At 39.7% G+C, this 19,923-nt stretch overlaps 2 protein-coding genes across 2 annotated transcripts; one reads left to right on the forward strand and one right to left on the reverse strand.

Moving 5' to 3' along the window:
• The first annotated feature begins 6,477 nt into the window (after positions 1-6,477).
• Positions 6,478-13,078, forward strand: sap30l (sap30-like). Its single transcript, XM_030745509.1, has 4 exons — positions 6,478-7,271; positions 9,095-9,217; positions 10,023-10,121; positions 11,426-13,078. The coding sequence occupies exons 1-4, from the start codon at positions 7,086-7,088 to the stop codon at positions 11,552-11,554; spliced, it is 537 nt and encodes a 178-aa protein (XP_030601369.1). The 5' UTR covers positions 6,478-7,085; the 3' UTR covers positions 11,555-13,078.
• Positions 13,079-14,974: 1,896 nt separating this feature from the next.
• LOC115792415 (heart- and neural crest derivatives-expressed protein 1) lies at positions 14,975-18,050 on the reverse strand. The gene is made up of 2 exons (XM_030746937.1): positions 17,249-18,050; positions 14,975-16,333 (listed from the first exon to the last, which is right to left on the reverse strand). Exons 1-2 carry the CDS (start codon positions 17,726-17,728, stop codon positions 16,238-16,240), a joined length of 576 nt encoding a protein of 191 aa, XP_030602797.1. The 5' UTR covers positions 17,729-18,050; the 3' UTR covers positions 14,975-16,237.
• Positions 18,051-19,923: the final 1,873 nt, after the last annotated feature.

The raw sequence follows: 19,923 nt of genomic DNA on the forward strand, positions 1-19,923 counted from the left end.
GTATGTACATATGCATATGTTTGAAATGTCTCTTTGTATTCCTCCATCTCGCTCTTAATTACTTTGTGTCTGGATAGTGCTATACAAATAAATTTGACTTGACTTGAAACACTATTCATGGGACTAAAATTGCATCCACACAGGAAAAGATTCAATGTGGCAACCAGAGACCATAGAAATGTCATTTGGAGATTTAAAGCCACTATGGGCAAAAAAAATAGGAAAAGAAAAAGAAATAAAGAAAAAATGCTGCACACTCTGAAGTGGGTGGGTCCCAGAGGAAAGCACAATGAGTTAATGCAGCTTATTACTTAATTTACACTTGCTGTCTTGTTAGGTTTACTCATCAGAACTACTGGTAATGCATTTATATCCTTTTGTGTAGGTCTTCACATCACAGATCACAGTGATGGATATGGGGTGTGCAACAAATGTAGACGTGCTTGAGTATGTAGAATCCTGACTGTCTGGAAAGAAAAAAGCCTGAAGCGTGCATGAGAAGCACGGACAGTGACTGCAGTGGGCAGTTTGCACTGTTTCACTTCATTTCAAAGAAATTCTTTGTATGTTATCACTTTGTCCTCTGTGTGGCAGGGGGTACGCTGAAAGACCCATAGATATATATGTCTATGGAAAGAACAGCAAACAAGAGCAGCCCAAATACTTGACTACATTTTTGACACTGCCCTCTAGTGGCATTACACATCTACAACATGCGGACAATGGTCTGTAACTCTTTGTAGCTGGTTAGGCAAAATAAAAACTATTTGGTTAACAGTAGTTTCAGCCATCAAAACCACTGTTTTTAGGTTGAAGAAAATAAAGCAACTTAGGCTTATTAAAAATTAAAAAGAAATGCAGGTTGAGGCAAAAAAAATAAGCAAAAATACTTGGTTTGGTTTGGGTTCAATTTAAATGAATACCACTTGATCAAAAGCTCTTTCTTATTTGTATGATTGATCCCTGAGAGAAATCTCCAAAATGTGAACATATTTGTTCAGGAACCAATATTATCCAGCTGAAATGCTGGACATGCATGACAAGCTGTTGTATTTCTGTGTAGAAACAGACATAAGCTCATGTCCCTGTACACAAAGCAAATGTGTTTTTATGCCTGTTTCACATTCTGTTATGAGACTGAGCTGGTGTTAAAACGAATAGGCGTCGCTGGTTTAGAGAGCAAACATTTGTCACCGTAGATGTTTTTGAAACTTGGTCATGGTGTAAACATTATTTGACATTTATAGATGGGTGGTGGATGACAACAGTATTAATTTTTCTTCTCGAGGAATCAATAAAATGTAACCTTTCTGATAAATGTTTTTAAAAGATGTATTTTCTTTAATTTGGCCCGACACCTAAAGTGTTATTGAGAAATCGGACACGCCTGAGTTTCCTCAATCCTAAAGTAGAAAATGTCTCTTTTTTTGTTTTTTTTTAAACTGCTGTTTTAATTTGCCTGATCTCAGCTGAGCTCTTTAGTCATACCTTGAGAAGTCTGCATATCAAAATGTTACCTACTTCCAACTCCAAAACCTGAATGGATTTGGCACAGATTTTTTCTCTTTCTTCGTAATCCCTGTATTTCTTTAACTCAAGGAGAAGCTACTCATTCGAACCATAATCATCTCCTCTCTAAATATATTGCTGGGTTACTTCCCCGGCTCTGAGCTCTTGCGGTTTGCCTCTTTTGCCATGCTTTTTTTTTTCTTTTTAATGACTTTAATCATCTCTATGACTGATGATGTTAAAACACAAATACACAAAATGTTAACCTCATAATCATTTCATCTGTCAACACAGAAGCTAGGATAGCTTTTAGGCAGCAGTTTAACCATTCACTGAATGCTGCTTCACGGCGTGGCCCGTTTTCATGAGTCTCGTGGGATGTCATATAACGCTCAACTTGTCACACTAGCTCAGATAGAGAGGTGCCGGGACAACTTTGAATACATTGAGAGACCACTTTACATGTTATTGCCTCTAAGAGGCAGTTCCCTGATGATATAAACCTCTAAATTGCAAAGTGAAAAACCTGTTAATGTTTCAGCGCTTCATCATCTGCTGGTTTTAAAGTCAATCAGTCAGCGCACAATCAGTATTCACCTCCACTCGGTACAAGGGTAAGGAGACACACAAGGCTATTACATTCCCACAGTCAAAGATATCCATTAGAGCGTCTTTATCGGGCTCAGGACCATTTCCAGCAAAAAAGAGGTAATCCAGTTGTCTTTACTCCTTTTCAAATTTTAGATATGGCGCCTCTTCTCTCAGTCATTTCCTACCTCTTTGTGCTCTCTGCTGTTGGCAGAGCATGATGATTTGCACGTGAAAGCAAATGTCACATTAGACAGACGACAGCAAAGAACATCATCAGCAAAGCAGCATAATGCAAACAGATTCACATTTAAGTGGGCTTTTAAAACTTGCTCTCGCTGTCTGGCTGCTTCCACTAATTCACTCTAACAGCTCCAAGTGTGGCCCGTCTAGACTGCTGTATTTTTGGGAACTGGCTGCGGTGATTTGTTCCCACTCAGCTACAAGAGCATTAGTCAGGACTGCAGCTCGTGTTGGTAGCAAGGCCTGCCCCTCGGTCGGTGTTCCAGTTTATCCTGAAGGTGATGGAGAAGGTTGGGATCAGAGGCTGTGTGCAGGCAAGTAAGGTTCTTCCACACCAAATGGGGTAAAGCTGGTTTTGTGTGCAGGGTTAATGTCAGGTTGAAACAATAGAATTGGAATCATACTTTAGCGTGTATAATTAAAGCAGATAATCTTTTTCTTTCAGCTTTTTCCTCATTTTGTTTGACCAGCAAAAGGCTTAAAATGGCTTCAAAAACATGAATAAACAACAGTGTTGTATGATGACAACAACTACAGACCTGTACTGCTCATTTTGACGTTTTTCTTCTTCTTCTTGGCACTCAATTTTACTTCAGAGGCAGACATACTGCACAATTACTGCACTTTATTTTACTCAACTGGGTTTATTTGACAGACTGATTTGCACATAAAGATTTATTACACAACACCTATACAAGTTCATAATGAGAATAGATAAATACAATATTAAAAACTGCCAAGCAGCGTGTATCTAATTTACACTGATGACTATAATATTAAAACAGAATCAATAATGCAATAACATGTTATAAAATAATAATAAAAGACTGACTAAAGGTTTGTTTTTTCCTTTCGGTATATAAGCACCGTTGATTTTGCTTCTTCTGCTTAGTAAATAATCTGAATTTCTTCGAGCTCTGTTGTTGCCTTAAGCACAATTTAATCCATTGTCAAACATGCAGGTCATTTCTAAAAGACTAATATTACAAAACATACCTACACACTAAATCCTTGGAACAAAAAGGCTGGAGTACCCCAGAACTGGCGCTTTTTAGTATCAAGCACTCAAAAGGGGCTTCTGTAAGGAACCCTGCTATATGAGAGGTCTGCCCCACCAATGCCGCTAAGTACTGTTAATCTTACAGTGTCCGACATCACTGGAGGAGAGTATAGTACCACTTTGCAAACATTTATTTCATGCAAAACAATTCAGGCTCTTCTGCAGTGCCACTTTTTGTATAATACATATGTGCTACTCCTATTGGGACAATTTTGTAAATGCTTTTTGATAAGTTATTAAATGGTTGGCATACCTTTTAACCTTTAGCCCTACTGTATGTTTCTATGTACTGTTGTGATATTTTTGCTGGTAAAAATATTCAAAGATGAGTGGGAGTTTGTCCAAACAGGCATTTGACCTCGTGCCTCAGAGTGTCCTGTGTGGGGTGAATCGGGAGTATGGAGAGCTAATCTGGGACCCCATTGCTGGCAATAAGTCAGTGGGTGTTGGACTCTGAAATCCCGACCTTTGTCACTGATTCCGTTCATAATTTTTATGTGCAGAATTTCTATTTGCACCCAAAGGGTGGAGGCTGTCAGGCTCGGTGGCATCAGGATCTCGTCTCTCCTTTATGTGGATGATGTGTTTCTGGTGCTTCACTGAACAATGACCTACAGCTCAGATTTGCTATAAAGTCATTCAAGTGGAGGACTAAAAGTGTATTGGTCTTGCTCACCAGCGAGGGGAGGAAGGAGCAGGAGATCAGCAGACGAATTGAAAATGCCACCCTCCCACTAGAAGAGGTGGCTGGGGACAGCGAGGTCTAGGCATCTCTGCTTTGATTGCAGAGATGATGCCCAGACCTGAATTTGTCTACTTTTGCCACAACAGTTTTAAAGTTTATTTTTTGTTTTTGTTTTTTGGCTCATCATTTTTTACATTTCTTTTTAATAATTTTGGACTTTGATATTACAATGAGTTATAGTAATATTTCCACAATTAGGCATCTCATTTTGACATTTACAATTTTCAGATAATTCAAGTCAAATTATTTTAGAAAATTACACATCTACAAATGAGATGTGTGTTCAGATTTGTTTTAAACAGAGGCATGGAAGTAACAAAAGATGAAAAACCAAGAAGGATCAGACAAGAACTGTCTAAACAAATGTGATTAATTTTGGAAAAGAAAATTAATTGCATTTGAACATTTCAGAATATATATTTTCAAAATATCTGTCACAGATAAAACAAACAAATAAAACTTGGCAGTATGGTGGAGCTGTGGTTAGCACTGTTGCCTCACAGCAAGAAAGTCCTGGGCTGGAATCCACTAGTCAGCCGAGGCCTTTGCTGTCCTTATGTGAGTTCCCACCAATCACCCCAGCTTCTTTCTACAGTCCAAAACATGCATGGGGTTAGGCCCACTGGGTTAGATTAACTGGTGATTCTAAATAGGTGTGAATGTGAGTAGGGCTGTTCAATTAATCGAAATTGGATTTCAATTTCGGTTCCAAACGATCACAAAAACAGTGTAATTGACAAAAAACTATTATTATTAAAATGATTTTGTCACATTATTATGCTCTTAGCCCTGACTTATGCTGCAGCCTTGAGTCTTTGCGGCCTACAACGTAACCTACGTTAAGTGTCCAGCGACGTTGCCGGCACTTACGTTTGTGCAGGTGTATTGTGTTAATTACTGTTAATTATCGAGCGGGAAATCGACGCCGTAATCCGACCTGCACCTCCCGTGAAATATCAAAGTTAGTTATGTCCCTATCAATCACGGGGTATGATTAGCAAGGGACGAACCGGAGCTGTTCCTACCAATATTCGCTCCACGGGTGCAATTTGCACCTCACCGGACCCTGATTGCCCCGCCCCCCGGAAACCGATTGGACTCAAGTCCCTACCAACGTACAGGATCTGTCAGTATGTTGTGTCAGTCACTAAAATGTGAGCAAATTTATTTGGTCTAAATAACTTGTTCCAATTTCTTCCTAGTATTATTAGTCGTGATAACTGTCATTACCTTTCTATTTATTTGTCTATTTATTATTTGTGTTTCATTTATAATGTATTTATTTATATTGAAATATATTATAAATTATATTTTTATATTGTATTTATATTTTATTTATATGTTCTGTATTTTATTTTAAATTTAGCAATTAGATTTCAAAGTGTTCACTGTTTTTTAAGTGCAGTAAATGCAGCGTGTTTACAAAGTCAATGAGTAATCATTTTAAATAATCGTGATTTCAATATTGACCAAAATAACAATTATGATTTTCTCATAATCAAGCAGCCCTAAATGTGAGCGTGAATGGTTGATTGCCCTGCAACAGATTAGCAACCTGTCCAGGGTGTACCCTGCCTTTCGCCCTTTGAGTATAATAAACACAAATACAGCCATTAAATTATAAACCCGACATTTTTAGTCACTAAAATGGTTGTTTGAGGGTTAAATCAGACTTACACTGCTCAAGATGTTACCAAACTAGTGAAATAAAACTATAGTGCAACTCAACATATGCACAACATATGAAGAAATTAGCTGTTCTTCCTCAGGTTTTTACTCATTTGTGAGCTTTTGTCTCCCCCCAGCGGTCAAAGGTGGGATTGCACCGTGGTGGTGTCAGCTTTGTACGTCTTCGTGTAACCAAACTGTTCCTTGCGGAGCATGCAGCACGAAGATTACAAGGTAGTCCGTTAATATTGACATGTAGGATGGTTTGACGTGGTAACCGAGTAACTAACGGTATGCAAATTAGTTAACATTGTCTCCTTTGTATCTAAACAAGGCACACGATTCAGTGTCAGACTTCATGAATGTGGGTTTCTCTCGTCAATTTTGGGTGCGCACTTCATGTGATAGAAGTGGTGACTTGTTAAAAAAAATCGATACAACTTTCACATTATGAAGCAAAAACTGATTTCGAAAGTGTGCTGTGTCGTCAAAAGCCCCTTTAACTGGCGGTAACGCCACCTTTAACTCTGATTCATAGTAGAAAACATATGACGCCGAACGATACAGGAAGAAATGGGCTATAAGATTGATGACTGTTACAGCCAATGGGAATCTCATTTTTGCACGTTAAGCCCGCCTTTGTATAAAATGGGCCAATTGGCGATTAGGATGGGAACTTCCGCCCCACAGACGGAGCATGTTCCATTGTAGGATCTGTTCTGAAAGAGTGCCGTGATCGTTAGAGGTGTACACTGTTAAATTTGTAATTTCGTCAAAGTTGGTTTAGATGCTGTAGCCGGCAGTCTCTTTATTGCACAGACTCACAGATAGGTTGTTGTCGTACACAGAGAAGCAACGGTTGGTTACAGGAACTCACTGCGGAGATCTCACCGAAGGAATTTCTGCATCAGCGGCAGTTCATCCACCTTGCTGTACCGCTAGCATAAGAGCTAACCTGCGTTAGCGGCGACTACTTGGCGGGGCCAGTCTGTCGCAGATATACACGAATATGTTTTCAACCTGAGAGGGGGGTCGCGTTTTGAAATAAGTTGTAAGTCAGCATCAAACGTCAGGGGCTATTAGTACATGTTGTAGCCACTTACCCAAGGTAGCGCGGTAGCTAACGTTGCCAGATTTTCATAGAAGGGCAACGGGTGAACAGGAGGCTTAGTGTCCCACCTGACGCCGTGTTTTTGTTGTTGTTTTTAAAAACTCTGTATATAACAAACATATCGCTGGGGCTTAGCACGCACGCCGCCACAGTCGTACAGAATGAATGGATTCAGCACAGAGGAAGATAGCCACGACGGACCGCCTGCTCCGCCGTTTTACGGCCAGAGCTGCTGCCTGATCGAGGACGGAGAGCGCTGCGGCCGGTCTGCTGGAAACGCCTCCTTCAGCAAGAGAATCCAGAAGAGCATATCGCAGAAGAAGCTCAAACTAGACATCGACAAAAGCGTAAGACCGACCATGTTATCCTGTCTTTAAACCTTAAAAATCAGAGTGTGGGGTGATGGCTGAAAGTTGGTTGGAATCTGAGCAGCTGTCAGCTAATGCTAGTTAGCCGGTTAGCGTCAGTTATTGTGAATACGGAGGAGGAGTTGGAGCTTTCCGGACCAGGCCTGCTGGAGTTAAAAGTAGCGGACTGCGGAGGTCCTGGCAGCAGACCCCACTGCTGTTAAGTTTAACTGTGAGGCTGTGCTTGTTACCAGGGCGTCGTGTAGGACAGAACTGTCCTAACTCGGAGCTTTCTGTCGTCGCAACAGTTTTCTCCAACACGCCCCCGCCGTTCCTCGTAAAATGGCTGTTGCCAGGGAAGCTTAACGAGTTGCTTAATGTCAGTCCGGTTATAGTAACCGTCCCGGTTATAATGCCGGTTGTTTAATGCGTTTTGTCGTATTTCGACCGTGATTATAGTTGAACCCCACAGCGCCTCGAGATCTACTGAAGATATTTGCAGCGATTTGGCTGCTTTTGTGGCAGTTTTTAATGACACCCGCTGGCCGATACACATTTGCTACAGCTGTCTTTGCCAGCAGTGATCACGTGCTCTGTGTGTGCTTTGTGAGAGACACTTGTTGAACCACAAGTGTCTCTCACAAATGAAACAGAGACATAGTAAGAAGTTTTGTTCTCACATTTTAATTTATTATTCCTGCCAGTTATGATAAAGTCACGTAGTATCTGGGGTCAGGCAGCAGTTTATTTGGAGTGAGCAGACATTATAAGAGGAGGACTTCACGGCCTAACAGAGCAGCTGTCCCCATCCCCAGAGGGCCCCAAGGGTCCTAGCTTGGTAATTTAGTTTTTGAAGTAAGATGTAGCGCTGAAACGTAATGTTATCAGGCCTGACAGTCTGCCAGGTATTTCTGGATACCGGTTTTGTTTCCTATGTCAGGCAGTTTATCGCCCAGAGTGACATTTTCAAACTGAGAAAAGGTCACTTTACTGAGTGACAAAACAGAAAATCAGCAGATTGGCACATTTCAAAAGTTGCAGACAAATGTGAACAAAATTTTGCGTGTGCCCCACTTTAGAAGGTGGGAAAAATGAAATCTTTTTTTCTCAGTTATAAACAGAAACGGTGAGTCGGAATCAAAGCTGAATTTCATTTACTAAATGAATAAATAATGACAAACTTAGTTTCTGTATGTTTTTTCCTTTAGTCATCTCCACCCCACCTGCAGCATTTCTGTTGCCCATTAGTGGGGCATTCCCACAGTTTGAGAAACACTGGTTTAAACAGTCAGTAAATGACCAACTAATTTACAGGACTGCAGTAGGTGCTGATTTAGTCCAGTAATCTGTAATCTTTATTTTAAGTATGCAACACTCCACAATATTTATATAAATAAATTTATCTGAGTACACAGGTCTCAGAACGCAAGCAACAATGCCAAAAACAAAAAAACACCTTTGGTTTGAGGCTATGAATAATTATATTATACTCATATGGTGTGCTTGTCTTTACCTAAATTACCACAATCACATAGCAATCCTTTTGGCAGGTTTATATACCAGCATTGTCATCTGCTGTGCGTCTGACACTTCCTGTTTTGAGTCTCGCATTTTGAATAGGTTGCTGCATGGCTGCTTGTGTTAAGATACCACAAACAAACAAGAGGCTTGGAGTTAGATGGCAAACAGAGAAGTGCTGTTTTGGTTGATATTAGAGCAAAGCTTAAGTAGCATTTTGAGACCTGTAATAAACGATCTGAAAATGGCTCGTGAGACCGTGAGAACCAGAAGGTTTCCACTTGTTTAATTTTTTCTTTTTACAGGTGCGACATCTCTACATCTGTGACTTTCACAAGAATTTCATCCAGAGTGTCCGCAACAAGAGAAAGAGGAAGACCAGCGATGATGGAGGAGAATCCCCAGATCATGATGTGGAGGTGCCTGAGGTAATGTGGACTGAAACGTTACTCCTGATGCTTCTGTATGGCTGAGCTCTATTGTCCAAATATTCAAGTTTTCTTGATTTTTGACATTCTCCACCTACCGCGTATGTAAAAAGTTAGCAGGTGTCGTTTCTTTAAGCAGTGCGTGGTGAATTTTGACAAATGCTTTGCATGATTGTGTTACAATAGCAGCCAGAGAATTTTAGTTTCACTTTCTTTACTGACTTTGTGGCATCTGCATCAGGAGTTGTTGGATCTGCTCTTTTTAACCGTCTTAACTGGTATATATATAAAAACTTGGATCACAGTTTTATTGATCCACATCACTTCTCTTCAGCTGTTGCTTTGCATACCTTGAGGATTTGTCCTGTTGTTCTACCTGACTGGCTGCTAGTACCCAGCATGCCGTTTGTTAACGTGTACTATAGGGTTTGCACTGTTAAAGAGTTTGCTGTGGATGATTAATTGTTTCTTTAATAAGGGTCCCCTCTCATTATGGTCAACAACAGCATTCCTAGTGGCCATTAATGATGCATTTAAATGCCTTGAAACCCTGAAGTGGATGTTTTTCATATACATATACATCAGTTCTGTCTCTAGTTGTTTTCATGTATTTTATTGCAGTATTGACCCACTTTCTCAATGGGCATCATTAAAATTTCAGGTCCTTTAAAAGCTGAAAAAGAGGCAGAAGCCACTGGTAGTCTTACATAAATCATGGAAAGATGAAGGCAGGATTAAAAAAAAAAAAAAATCCTCATCACTTTGAACTGGCTCACTGAGTGCCTGCTTCTCTTGGTGGTTTCAGGTGGACCTTTTCCAGCTGCAGGTCAACACACTGAGACGCTACAAGCGACACTACAAGCTGCAGACCAGGCCCGGCCTCAACAAGGCCCAGCTGGCAGAGGTAACAGCACAAAGGCAAATCACGTGACTGCAGAAGTGATCCATGTCCTTTAAGGCGTTATTTAATCAGTGATTTTGTTCAGATTATTGGGGGGTGGGGGACAGGAGTGATATCATCAGTGAGCTTAATGTGCAAGTGGATTTGGGTTTTTAATCCAGTACATCATACTTGTTTTTCTTCTTTCATTAAAATCATATTAAAATCCAGCATTACACTTTCAAGGAAACATTTCAGTCCCATATTCAGCCTGCAAGTTGCTCTTTGAAGATTTCTTTGGGAATATTGACAGTCACTGAGCTGCTCTCATTAGTGTGTGCCGTGATATAGGAAGTGTTGCAGGTCCCATTCAGCAGTAATGGCTCAGAGATTGTTAGACTAATTTCCCAAATCAACAGGTGGACTTGATGCAGCCGGCTCTGCCCTCATCCTTACAAATACCTTCTGTGCGTAGTGCTCCCAGTCAGCCTGAGGTGGGGTCAGGCGGGGTCAGATGTGGTGTTGAGCTAACAGTGGGAATGAATGAAATAAAACTGGGCTACAAGTTAGATGTTTCCCCAGGCTTTTAGTCAGGTTCAAACCTTCCTATTAACGAGCCTCCCACATCATTAATAAAGCACCAGTCAACAGCCCCACAACCAGTTACAGCTGTCCTGTATTCAGCCCCGCTCAGGAGAACTAGAGCAATGTGAGAGGCTGCAGGGAGGATGTTTGGCTTTATGAAAGAAGGCTCAAACAAACAGCTATTTTTATTTATTTTTTTTTTAGGCTCAGTTAAATGCTTCTTTTGATGATGGCTGCTTTCAGTGAAGACACTGGAGGAGATTTCTGCCAGCAATTATAAACAGAGTGGAGTCAGCTTTGCAGCATAGTGTTGTTTTCCCTCAAAGTTTCCAGATTTCTTTTCCCTGAGCTCTGAGTCAAACTCCCTTTGCATTTGTGGCAGTTGATGCAGCACTTGGCCCTCCATGTAAATGAATGATCAAGAATGGGTTAGAGGCACAAACCATTTTCTTTTTAAAGAAGGGTTGTAGGTAACCTGAGAGCGAACCTGTGCGTCATTAAGTACAGGGTTCTAGCCCAGGTCCCCCCTGGCTATTGCTGGCTATTGCTAGTAGCACTGTGGACTCAATTCATGAATGATATGGAGGAAAAATTCAGCACTTACGTGCATCCATTCTCACACTTCTCCATTTAGGAAATGGTGCCCTGGACATCTGACACAGCCTGAAAAAAAAATACTGTCGTTGAAAGATTTATAGTTTAGCTTGTCTTTTAACCTCTCCCCTCTTTCTTCCCTTCTGCAGACGGTGAGCCGTCACTTCCGGAATATCCCAGTGAACGAGAAGGAGACGCTGACCTACTTTATTTACATGGTGAAGAGCAGCAAGAGCCGCTTGGATCAGAAAGGGGACGGTGGCAAACCTCTGGACTAAACTTCCCCTCAGGCAGTCACAGCAGCAGCTACAACCACAACAACTGTAGCTGTGGGAGGCTAAACAGAAATCCAGGGTGGGATGAGTTCATTTTGGCTTACTTGGCTGTCTTCACAGTAATGCAGTCTCTCCCCTCTGACTCGACCCGCTCTAAGGTATTCCCTCTTTTATGAAAGCCAGGACCATGAAGACTGCTAATTACCAGGACTCACTCTGCAGAGGTGTGTGTCGTCATACTGTACGTCTACAGTCTACAACTGTCTATATGTACAAAGGAACAGCGTCCGACTCGAGCAACTTAGCTGAATGCAGTGTCCAAATACAGCTGCCTTAAGAGTCAAACAGAGATCTTTTGGTAATTTTGGTTTTCTTTGCCAAGTTGACTGTTAACATTTTCACAGTGAGGAACACTTGTGCCAAACAGGACAGCGAGATGGAGCTGAATGATGATGCTATGACAAGTGGGATTTTTTTATTTTTATTTACCTTCTTCCATCATAAACGACTGTTGGAAAAAGAAATGCCACCTTGAACTGAAGTCACATCAAGAATATTCAGGGTCAGGTTCAGTCTTTAAAAGCGTCAAACAGTAAAGATGATTATAAATAATGTGTAAGACATTAAAAAAAGAGCCTCGTACTGATGTTTAGTCTTTAAAGGATGTGATACATTGTGACTCACTCTTCTCTTGTTTTTTTGTACCTGTGAACATACACATACTGATTTTTTTTTTTTTTTTTCCTTTAAACCAGTTAAAGTTTAAGTAAGCTTTAGTTCAGCCTTAATTCTGCAAGTTGTTCAAGTTGTCTGGTTGTTTATGATTTATGCTTTTGTATCAGCAGGTGAAATTTAGATTTTTAAAGATTTACCATTTTTATTGTGGTAATCCTGCTGCTTCAGTCCAGCATGCTTTATTTTGGCAGCAAATCACATTTTAAGCAAAGAAAAGAATTTTGTTTTAATTTTAGTCTATTTATTTTTATTTTTTTAAGCTGCAGGAAGTGATGGGAAATGACTGGGAGTTGTTGGGTTGGTAGCCGCCGTTAACCACCTGTCGATGTGTTCAGAAACACTTAATGTGACGAATCAAATGCGCTGCTGACAACCTGCAAGTTTATTTAAATTTTTAAAGCACTGCTGCAGCCTCCAGGTGATGGACAACTTTTCTGTTTTACAGACACATCCTTTTTTTTTCTTTTTAATTTTAATTTTTCTTTTCTTTTTTTTTGATGGTAGCATGGATTGTACGCCACCCCACCCCCCCACCCAAGTGTCACATTTGAAATTTTGCTTGTAGGTTTGTTAGTGTCACGTAGGGAACATCCATCTTTATTAACATGTAGGTCATGTCATGTTAATCTAATTGTTGTATTAGGGGGAAAAAAGAAACATATTTAAGTATGACTGCTTGTTGCTTCTATTAATATAAATAAATGTATTGTACAGGAAGAAGGAAAAGCCTCATCTGCTCATTTACAGATCTTTAATATGTCAGGGGTGTGACCAGAGAGCCTTCCCACCAAACTAATCATACAATGCCCAGAGCAATTTGATCACAGCATGGATAGAACCAGTGGTGTGACATAACATTTACTTAAGTACATTTTTAATACACTTGTACTTTTAAATATTTTATATTTAAATTTATACTCCAGACCACTTATTTTAAAGATTGTCATTGTTTTCCATAAATAAAATAGAACTCTATAAATAACTTGGACTGTATTACTATAGGTGAAGGTTTCTAGTGATATAGAAGTAATGCTGCAGCTGGAGATTATTTTAATCAAAGTGATATACCTATTATTGATTCAATACTGTATGATCCTGTATACTAAGTACTATTGCTTGGGGTAATGTAAATATACTTTGATGCTAAAGTACTATGACTTCAGTAGGATTATGATGTTTAAACTGGTGCAGCTCCAGTTTTCAAGCAGTGTCCTCTGCATGAGAGCACAGGGCTCCATATGACCCTGAAAATTATAGTCAATGATTTCTGTGACAGATTCTGGCACTGTATTAATTTTTGATCAAATACACTGCACAGATTGTTCTCTTGCCCGCCCGCCCGCCCGCCCACACACACACACACACACACACACATACACACAATATGTTTTTATTTTTAACAGCTACAATTATGAAAGAAGAAAAACGTTTACTTGATTAAAAGTTGCAGTTTCTTCGTGCTGTATTTTACAATGACATTCACTGACCACAAGGTGTCGCCGTAGCTCCTGCAATAGGACAGCAGTCCATTGATGCCACTTTTTTACATTTGGAAACAAAACTTATTTCACGCTATACTTTTTCAAGACTTTGTAATAATATTTTTAAAATACTGAGTAACTCATATGATGAAAAATGTGGAGAGCAGCAGACTGTCACCCTGTGGCAGTTATTTAACAGCAGGACAGTTTCATTTTCAAAGTAATCCGTTTCTTGAACAGCCTTTGGCTTACATGATAAGGCGTCGCAAGTTCCTTTTTATATTATTTAAAATTATATGTAGATTTAAAATATGCCAAAAAAAAACAAATGGAACATGTTGATGTATGTGGCATAATAACTACTATGAATGATCTGAGAGATGGCAACACCTGAGAAATTATGAATCCTTTAATAACATTTAATTTTGAAAGAAAAAAACTATCTCTAGATTTAAAGAAAGTTATCAGAAAATAATGAAAAATATTCAATTTAAAAAAAATACTTTTTCCCGTTGAATAAAAAAAATAATCATCTATGCAGATTTGATTATTATTGATTAATTAATTGTATTTTTCTTAACTTTATCACTTTTTTACTTGGGACCAAGAAATGGTCACATCTGCATGGCTAAAAATACAGCATTACTGCTACTACTACTACTACTACTAATAATAATAATAATAATAATAATAATTAATAAATAGCAGTGGTTAGCACTGTTGCCTCACAGTAAGAAGGTCTTGGGTTGAACTCCACCATCTGGCCGGGGCCTTCCTGTGTGGAGTGTGCATGCTCTCCCCGTGTCTGCGTGGATTCTCTCCGGTGCTCCAGTTGCCTCCACACCCAAGCCCACTAACAGCATGTCCAAAGACATGCTGTTAGTGGGCTTAGGTTAATTAGTGATTCTGAATTGTGTGAATGTGAGTGCAAAACGTTGTCTGTCTCTCTGTGTTATCCCTGCGACAGGCTGGTGACCTGTCCGGGGTGTACCCTGCCTCTCGGGATAGGCTCCAGCACCCCCGCGACCCTGAACTGAATAAGCGGAAGAAATGGATAATAATAACTGACTCTGCCATAATTGTCAGTCGATAACTTTTAGACAAGAGGGGTTTAAAAAAAAAAAAACACTTTCACCACACACAGCTACTGTCTTAAAATAATTCATTTATTTACGGAACTATATATATACATTTATATATAACTTCACATCTAATGCACATTTCCATCACCACTGCGCACAATAATAAACGTTTATCCCTTTGGGTTTTTCGCGTTACAAGACGGATTGAATAAAGTTGCGTTAACTGAACAGTCGGTGTCTTCTCCCAGCGGAAAAATGATATCATGTAGAGTATTTGAGGTAGATTCAACAAATTCAACACGATTCTGACAAGAAAAAAAAAACAGCGTGGAGAGTTCACGCACACGGGAGGGTCTGCTGGAAGAGGAGCGAGCTGGGAAAACGTGGAGGGGACGAAAATGCCTGAAAATAAAAAATTACAGCGGGGCGAAACAGTGACAACAGAAACGCGTTTCCCCTTTAAAAATGTGTTTCTTCCGGCGCCACTTTAGTTTAACTTTACTCCCCATGTTAAAGAGAGGCCAGCATGTTAAAATCCAAACATCTGCAAAACATCTGAATTTGTCAGAACTTACTCTATCCCTGATTTAAAAGATAATATCACATTTTAATTTTATTTTGATGTAATTATTCCCTGTTCTTGTTTTGTACACGTTTTTGGTTTACATTAATGAAAGTGAGTACAGTAAGTTCAGGGTAAGTAATTAAATTTAAAAAAACAATTCAAAGAAAAGAAAAAGTGACGACTAACACGCCAACACGCACAGAACTGAAAGTTATGATTACCTCCTGGTTGTACAAAAATCTATAAATTACAAACACCGAGAAATCAACTCCTGTTTCTCTGATCTGAAAACAAAAATGGTAAATCGCACCAGAAACGCGATAAAAAAAAAAGATTCTGATGCAGCTCGAAGTTAAAATAAACATATTTAAATTTAAATGGCTTCATTTCTCCTTTTTCTTATAATTTATTCATTTTATGCTCCATTTGCTTAAAATGAGAAGACAGCGTCCGATAAACGCAGATTTAAAAGGGAGACAGATGTGTTTTTGACACCCTCCATCGCAACATCTGGTCCGCAGGGTTGGAAAACATAAAGAAAGCAGAAATACCACAAATATCAAACACCTACAGTCAGATTTGTGAGTCGGCTTAGAAACCACACCAGGAGAAAAGAAGATGTCTGTTCTCCACCGTGCCTCCACCTTTTATCCCCGTGTTGTCCATTCGGTTTCTTTCTTTCTTTGCGCAGCGCCTTTACGTCCACAGCGGTGTGCTCTGTTTCAGTCAGTGGTTTCTTTTACTTTAAATCTGATTTGTGTCCAGAGTCTCTGCGGAGGTTTACTTTATTTTATGTATTTATTTTTGGATGGAGAAATGGAGGTCACTGGTTGAGCTCCAGGGCCCAGACCTGCTGCGGCCACCCGGTCCGGCCCTTCACCTTCTTCTCGGATCCTAAAGACTCCTGCAGGTCGTCAGTCTGTGGGAGGAGGAGGAGGAGGAGGATGAGGATGAGGAGGGGAACCAAAACACCACAACATAATCAGCGGGAGAGAGAGCGCTCAGGGTCACTTTGCTCGTTTTATTTTAGCTTCTTGCGCCATTTCCTGTGATATCTGCGCACCACTTATTAATCTACTAAGTTTTTCCTCATTATGTAATCTGAAGAGAATTTGGAGGGTTTAGTGATGCGTTCAGGGCTGTGACATCACAGAATCTCACTAAGTGAAAGTAAGTCAGTTCCTGGCTAGAACATTAAACGTAACCAAATACCTAAAAGTCTGTAAGACGTATTACGTACCCCTTATTAACTAGCAATGTTTTAACTTCATATAAACGATACTAACTTTATTATTTGACTAAAATATAATTTTATGGTATATTTAATAAGCAAAGGACATTTACTTTTCTTCGGCTATTATTACGAGCTAGTTAATGAATAAATAATTTAAAAACTTGATAAATATAACTGTTTCTGGTTATTATAGTCAATATTTTAAGCGTGTGCATATTGAAGCTCAAATATTTGAGTCTAAATCGGCCAATAATAACTGTTAACAAACATTATGCATTCAATATAATTAATAAATCACAAAGGTTTACAGTAGAAAACTTTATTTTTATTAATATATTGTTTGAAAATATCATTTGGCCTTGCGATATTTTACTTAGATATCAATTTAAGGGAAAATGGGGAAATAAATGGATATAATTTAAAAAACTAAACTTTAATGTTACTGCAATCTGATAAACCACACTGAATTGTTCAGTCCAATTTTCTGGCCTCCAGCTGTTTTTACACTGACTAATATGTTACTGAATCACAGAAAAATGTAACCTGTTTTGGGTTGGAGTCATTTTGGTTTGGCACTTCACTCCAGCAATCGTAACTTACCAGCTCCCGTTTTCTTTTCAAATCCCGGTTTTCAAATTTCTTAATTTCGGCCTTAAAGCCCTCCGTCTCCCCGGAGTCTTTGGCCAGGACGTCCATCAGATACGCGATGTAACTGGTCGCCAGGCGTAAAGTTTTAATTTTTGACAGTTTTGTGTCAGCCGGCACGTTAGGGATGCACTCCCTCAGCTCGGCGAAAGCTGTGTTGATGCTTTCCGTCCTCCGGCGTTCCTTCTTCGGCCCCGACGCTCTCCTCTTCCCCATCCCGGCCTGGAGCCCCTCCAGCCGGGCATCGTGCGTCGCTCCTGGCGCTCCCAGCTCCGCGGCCGGGTACGGCGCCTGAATCTGGAAATCAGGGGGCACTTCGCCGTGGTTTACCACCCAGCTCTGGAAGTACGGCGCATCCTGGTGACACCGCTGGACGAAGGGGAAGGGTTCGTGCATCAGGTGGTGGTGATGCTGGTAGCCACCGATGAGGTTCATGCTGAGCGGGTTAGCAAATATGGTCGTTGCCGTGTTTTCCTTCGGCCTCTCTCTGCTGCAGCCCCAAAACGATCTTTGCTCGGGGATCTACAGCCAAAAGAAATCATTCAAGATTTAAATATGTCTTCCTCTTGATTTATTAACGAGTCAAACCAAACCAGCCACCGATTTTTCACATCGTATTCATTCTGAAAGCGACTTCAGCCCACGCGAAACGTAAAAACGTTTTTAATTCCACCGAAGAAATCTGGACGATGTGCAGAGCTCCACTTGCGTTTCCTCCTTGAAATCGTTTCCCGACGAGGCAGCTCTGATTTGCCCAGGAAATTTGACCCTGGTGAAGGTGTGAGGCCCCAGGTTTATATGACTTGGGTATCCGCGTGGAAAGGAGGCAGCCAATGGAGGGGAGCGCCCAGAATGGGAGGAGAGTCTTCCAAAGGCTTCTAAAAACATGCACAATAATTTCAAGACCCTACACAAGGAGCAAATATCGGCTTGTTGAATCTGTTTGCTGGCTGTGCAGGAGAAATAACTTTGTAAATCTCTTTTTGTCGGTTTGAAAGTCTCGTTTTACTTTTGGAAAGCTTTTACGCACTGACTTAACGCACCATCTCTAAAGGCATATATACTTAATATAGTGCTGCTGCAAATCAATGGCAGAAATAATTCTCTGTATTTATATTTGTATTAATAATTCTAGGTTGGACTATATAGATGCAGAGATTTCAATATAAAATATGTGAATAAGGATTTTTTTTAAGGCGCACATAAATTTTAAAGAGAAAAAATATTTACCAACTCAGAAATGTAGACAATTCGATTTTTTTCAAATAATAATCTTAAATAATATGAACATAACAAACTTTATTTTGTTGCTAAACATTTTGATAAACACTCAAAAAAAAAATGCACATAGACGCTTTTTCATCCTTCAGCGCGTTTAGCCTGCGCACGCCTTCATCGAAAATATGGAATTACTTTTCTTTTCCAGAACCTTCTTTAATGATTATCTTGGATTTAAAAAAAAAAATCTTTAAGGCGTAATGGCCGTTTTTTTGTGTGTCACGTCAAAATTTAAAACAATTTTATCAGAGTGAAAAAGGCCTGACGAGATTTTATCCACGTCTAATTTTCCAGTAATAACATGACGTGTATGTCAGAGAGCAATGAGAATTTTTTGGTGCTTTTGGCACACACAAAGTCAGCTCGTCATACCTCAAGGAGAAGGCCTGCACCGGCTTTATCATTTCTTTCTTTTCTTTTCTTTTTTTTTCTTCCTCGCGCAGCTCCTCACACACTAAACACATCATCTTATCGCCATCGCCTAAAAACATTATCCCATTACATTACATGACCTTGACGCTATTTAGAAACCATTTACGGCGGCGTCTTATCTAAATACAGCTATAAATCAGGGGGTGTCACCCTCCTGCAGGACGAGTACAAGTATTCCATAAAAGCTCTCCTGGCCTGCTCACTGTTTACAGCTCAGGAGTTTGCAGCATATTTCACCGAGCAACCTGCGTTACAATAAATAATCATCACTCACAACTTTATGTTCCTTACTTCACATGAATGCACGCAACTCTGCACGGAAATATTCCTATGCATGCGCACAATGCTTTGCGGTATTTCCTCTTGTTTTCATTCACATTCCTACAATATACTTTTATTCTTCATTCAAATTTGTGGAGATATATATATATGTGTGTACAGTCACACTGATACTTTTAAGTCCACTGCATTTATATGACCAAAAAAAAAAAAAAAAGGTTATGATTGATTTTGCACCGTCCAAACGTATAATTGCTGCATTTTAAAATACCAAAGGGGCTCACACCACCTGGAAAAGCCACAGCGCTAAAATTTGCTGCTCATTTATTTGACGCTCTTAAGGGAGTCATTCTTCATCATGGCCACTCTAACTTTTATACTTTGATACACCATCCTGCAGGACCGCAGTTATTCTATTGAGCTTTTTATTATGGGGGCATGCGGCCTCTTTTCAAAATAAAATGCTTTAATGAAGAAAAACTGAAAGCATGTGCGAAGAGAATTCGACCGAATAACAGGAACAGTAGAAAGAAAAAAGTTCCATAAAAATAAGCAAAATGAATAAAATAGCATTTCAAATGAAGACAACAAATTAATGAAGAAATGCATGTTTATATGAATTATTTTCTAACAGAGATTTA

Source organism: Archocentrus centrarchus, chromosome 14, assembly GCF_007364275.1.
Source record: "Archocentrus centrarchus isolate MPI-CPG fArcCen1 chromosome 14, fArcCen1, whole genome shotgun sequence".
NCBI lineage: Eukaryota > Metazoa > Chordata > Actinopteri > Cichliformes > Cichlidae > Archocentrus > Archocentrus centrarchus.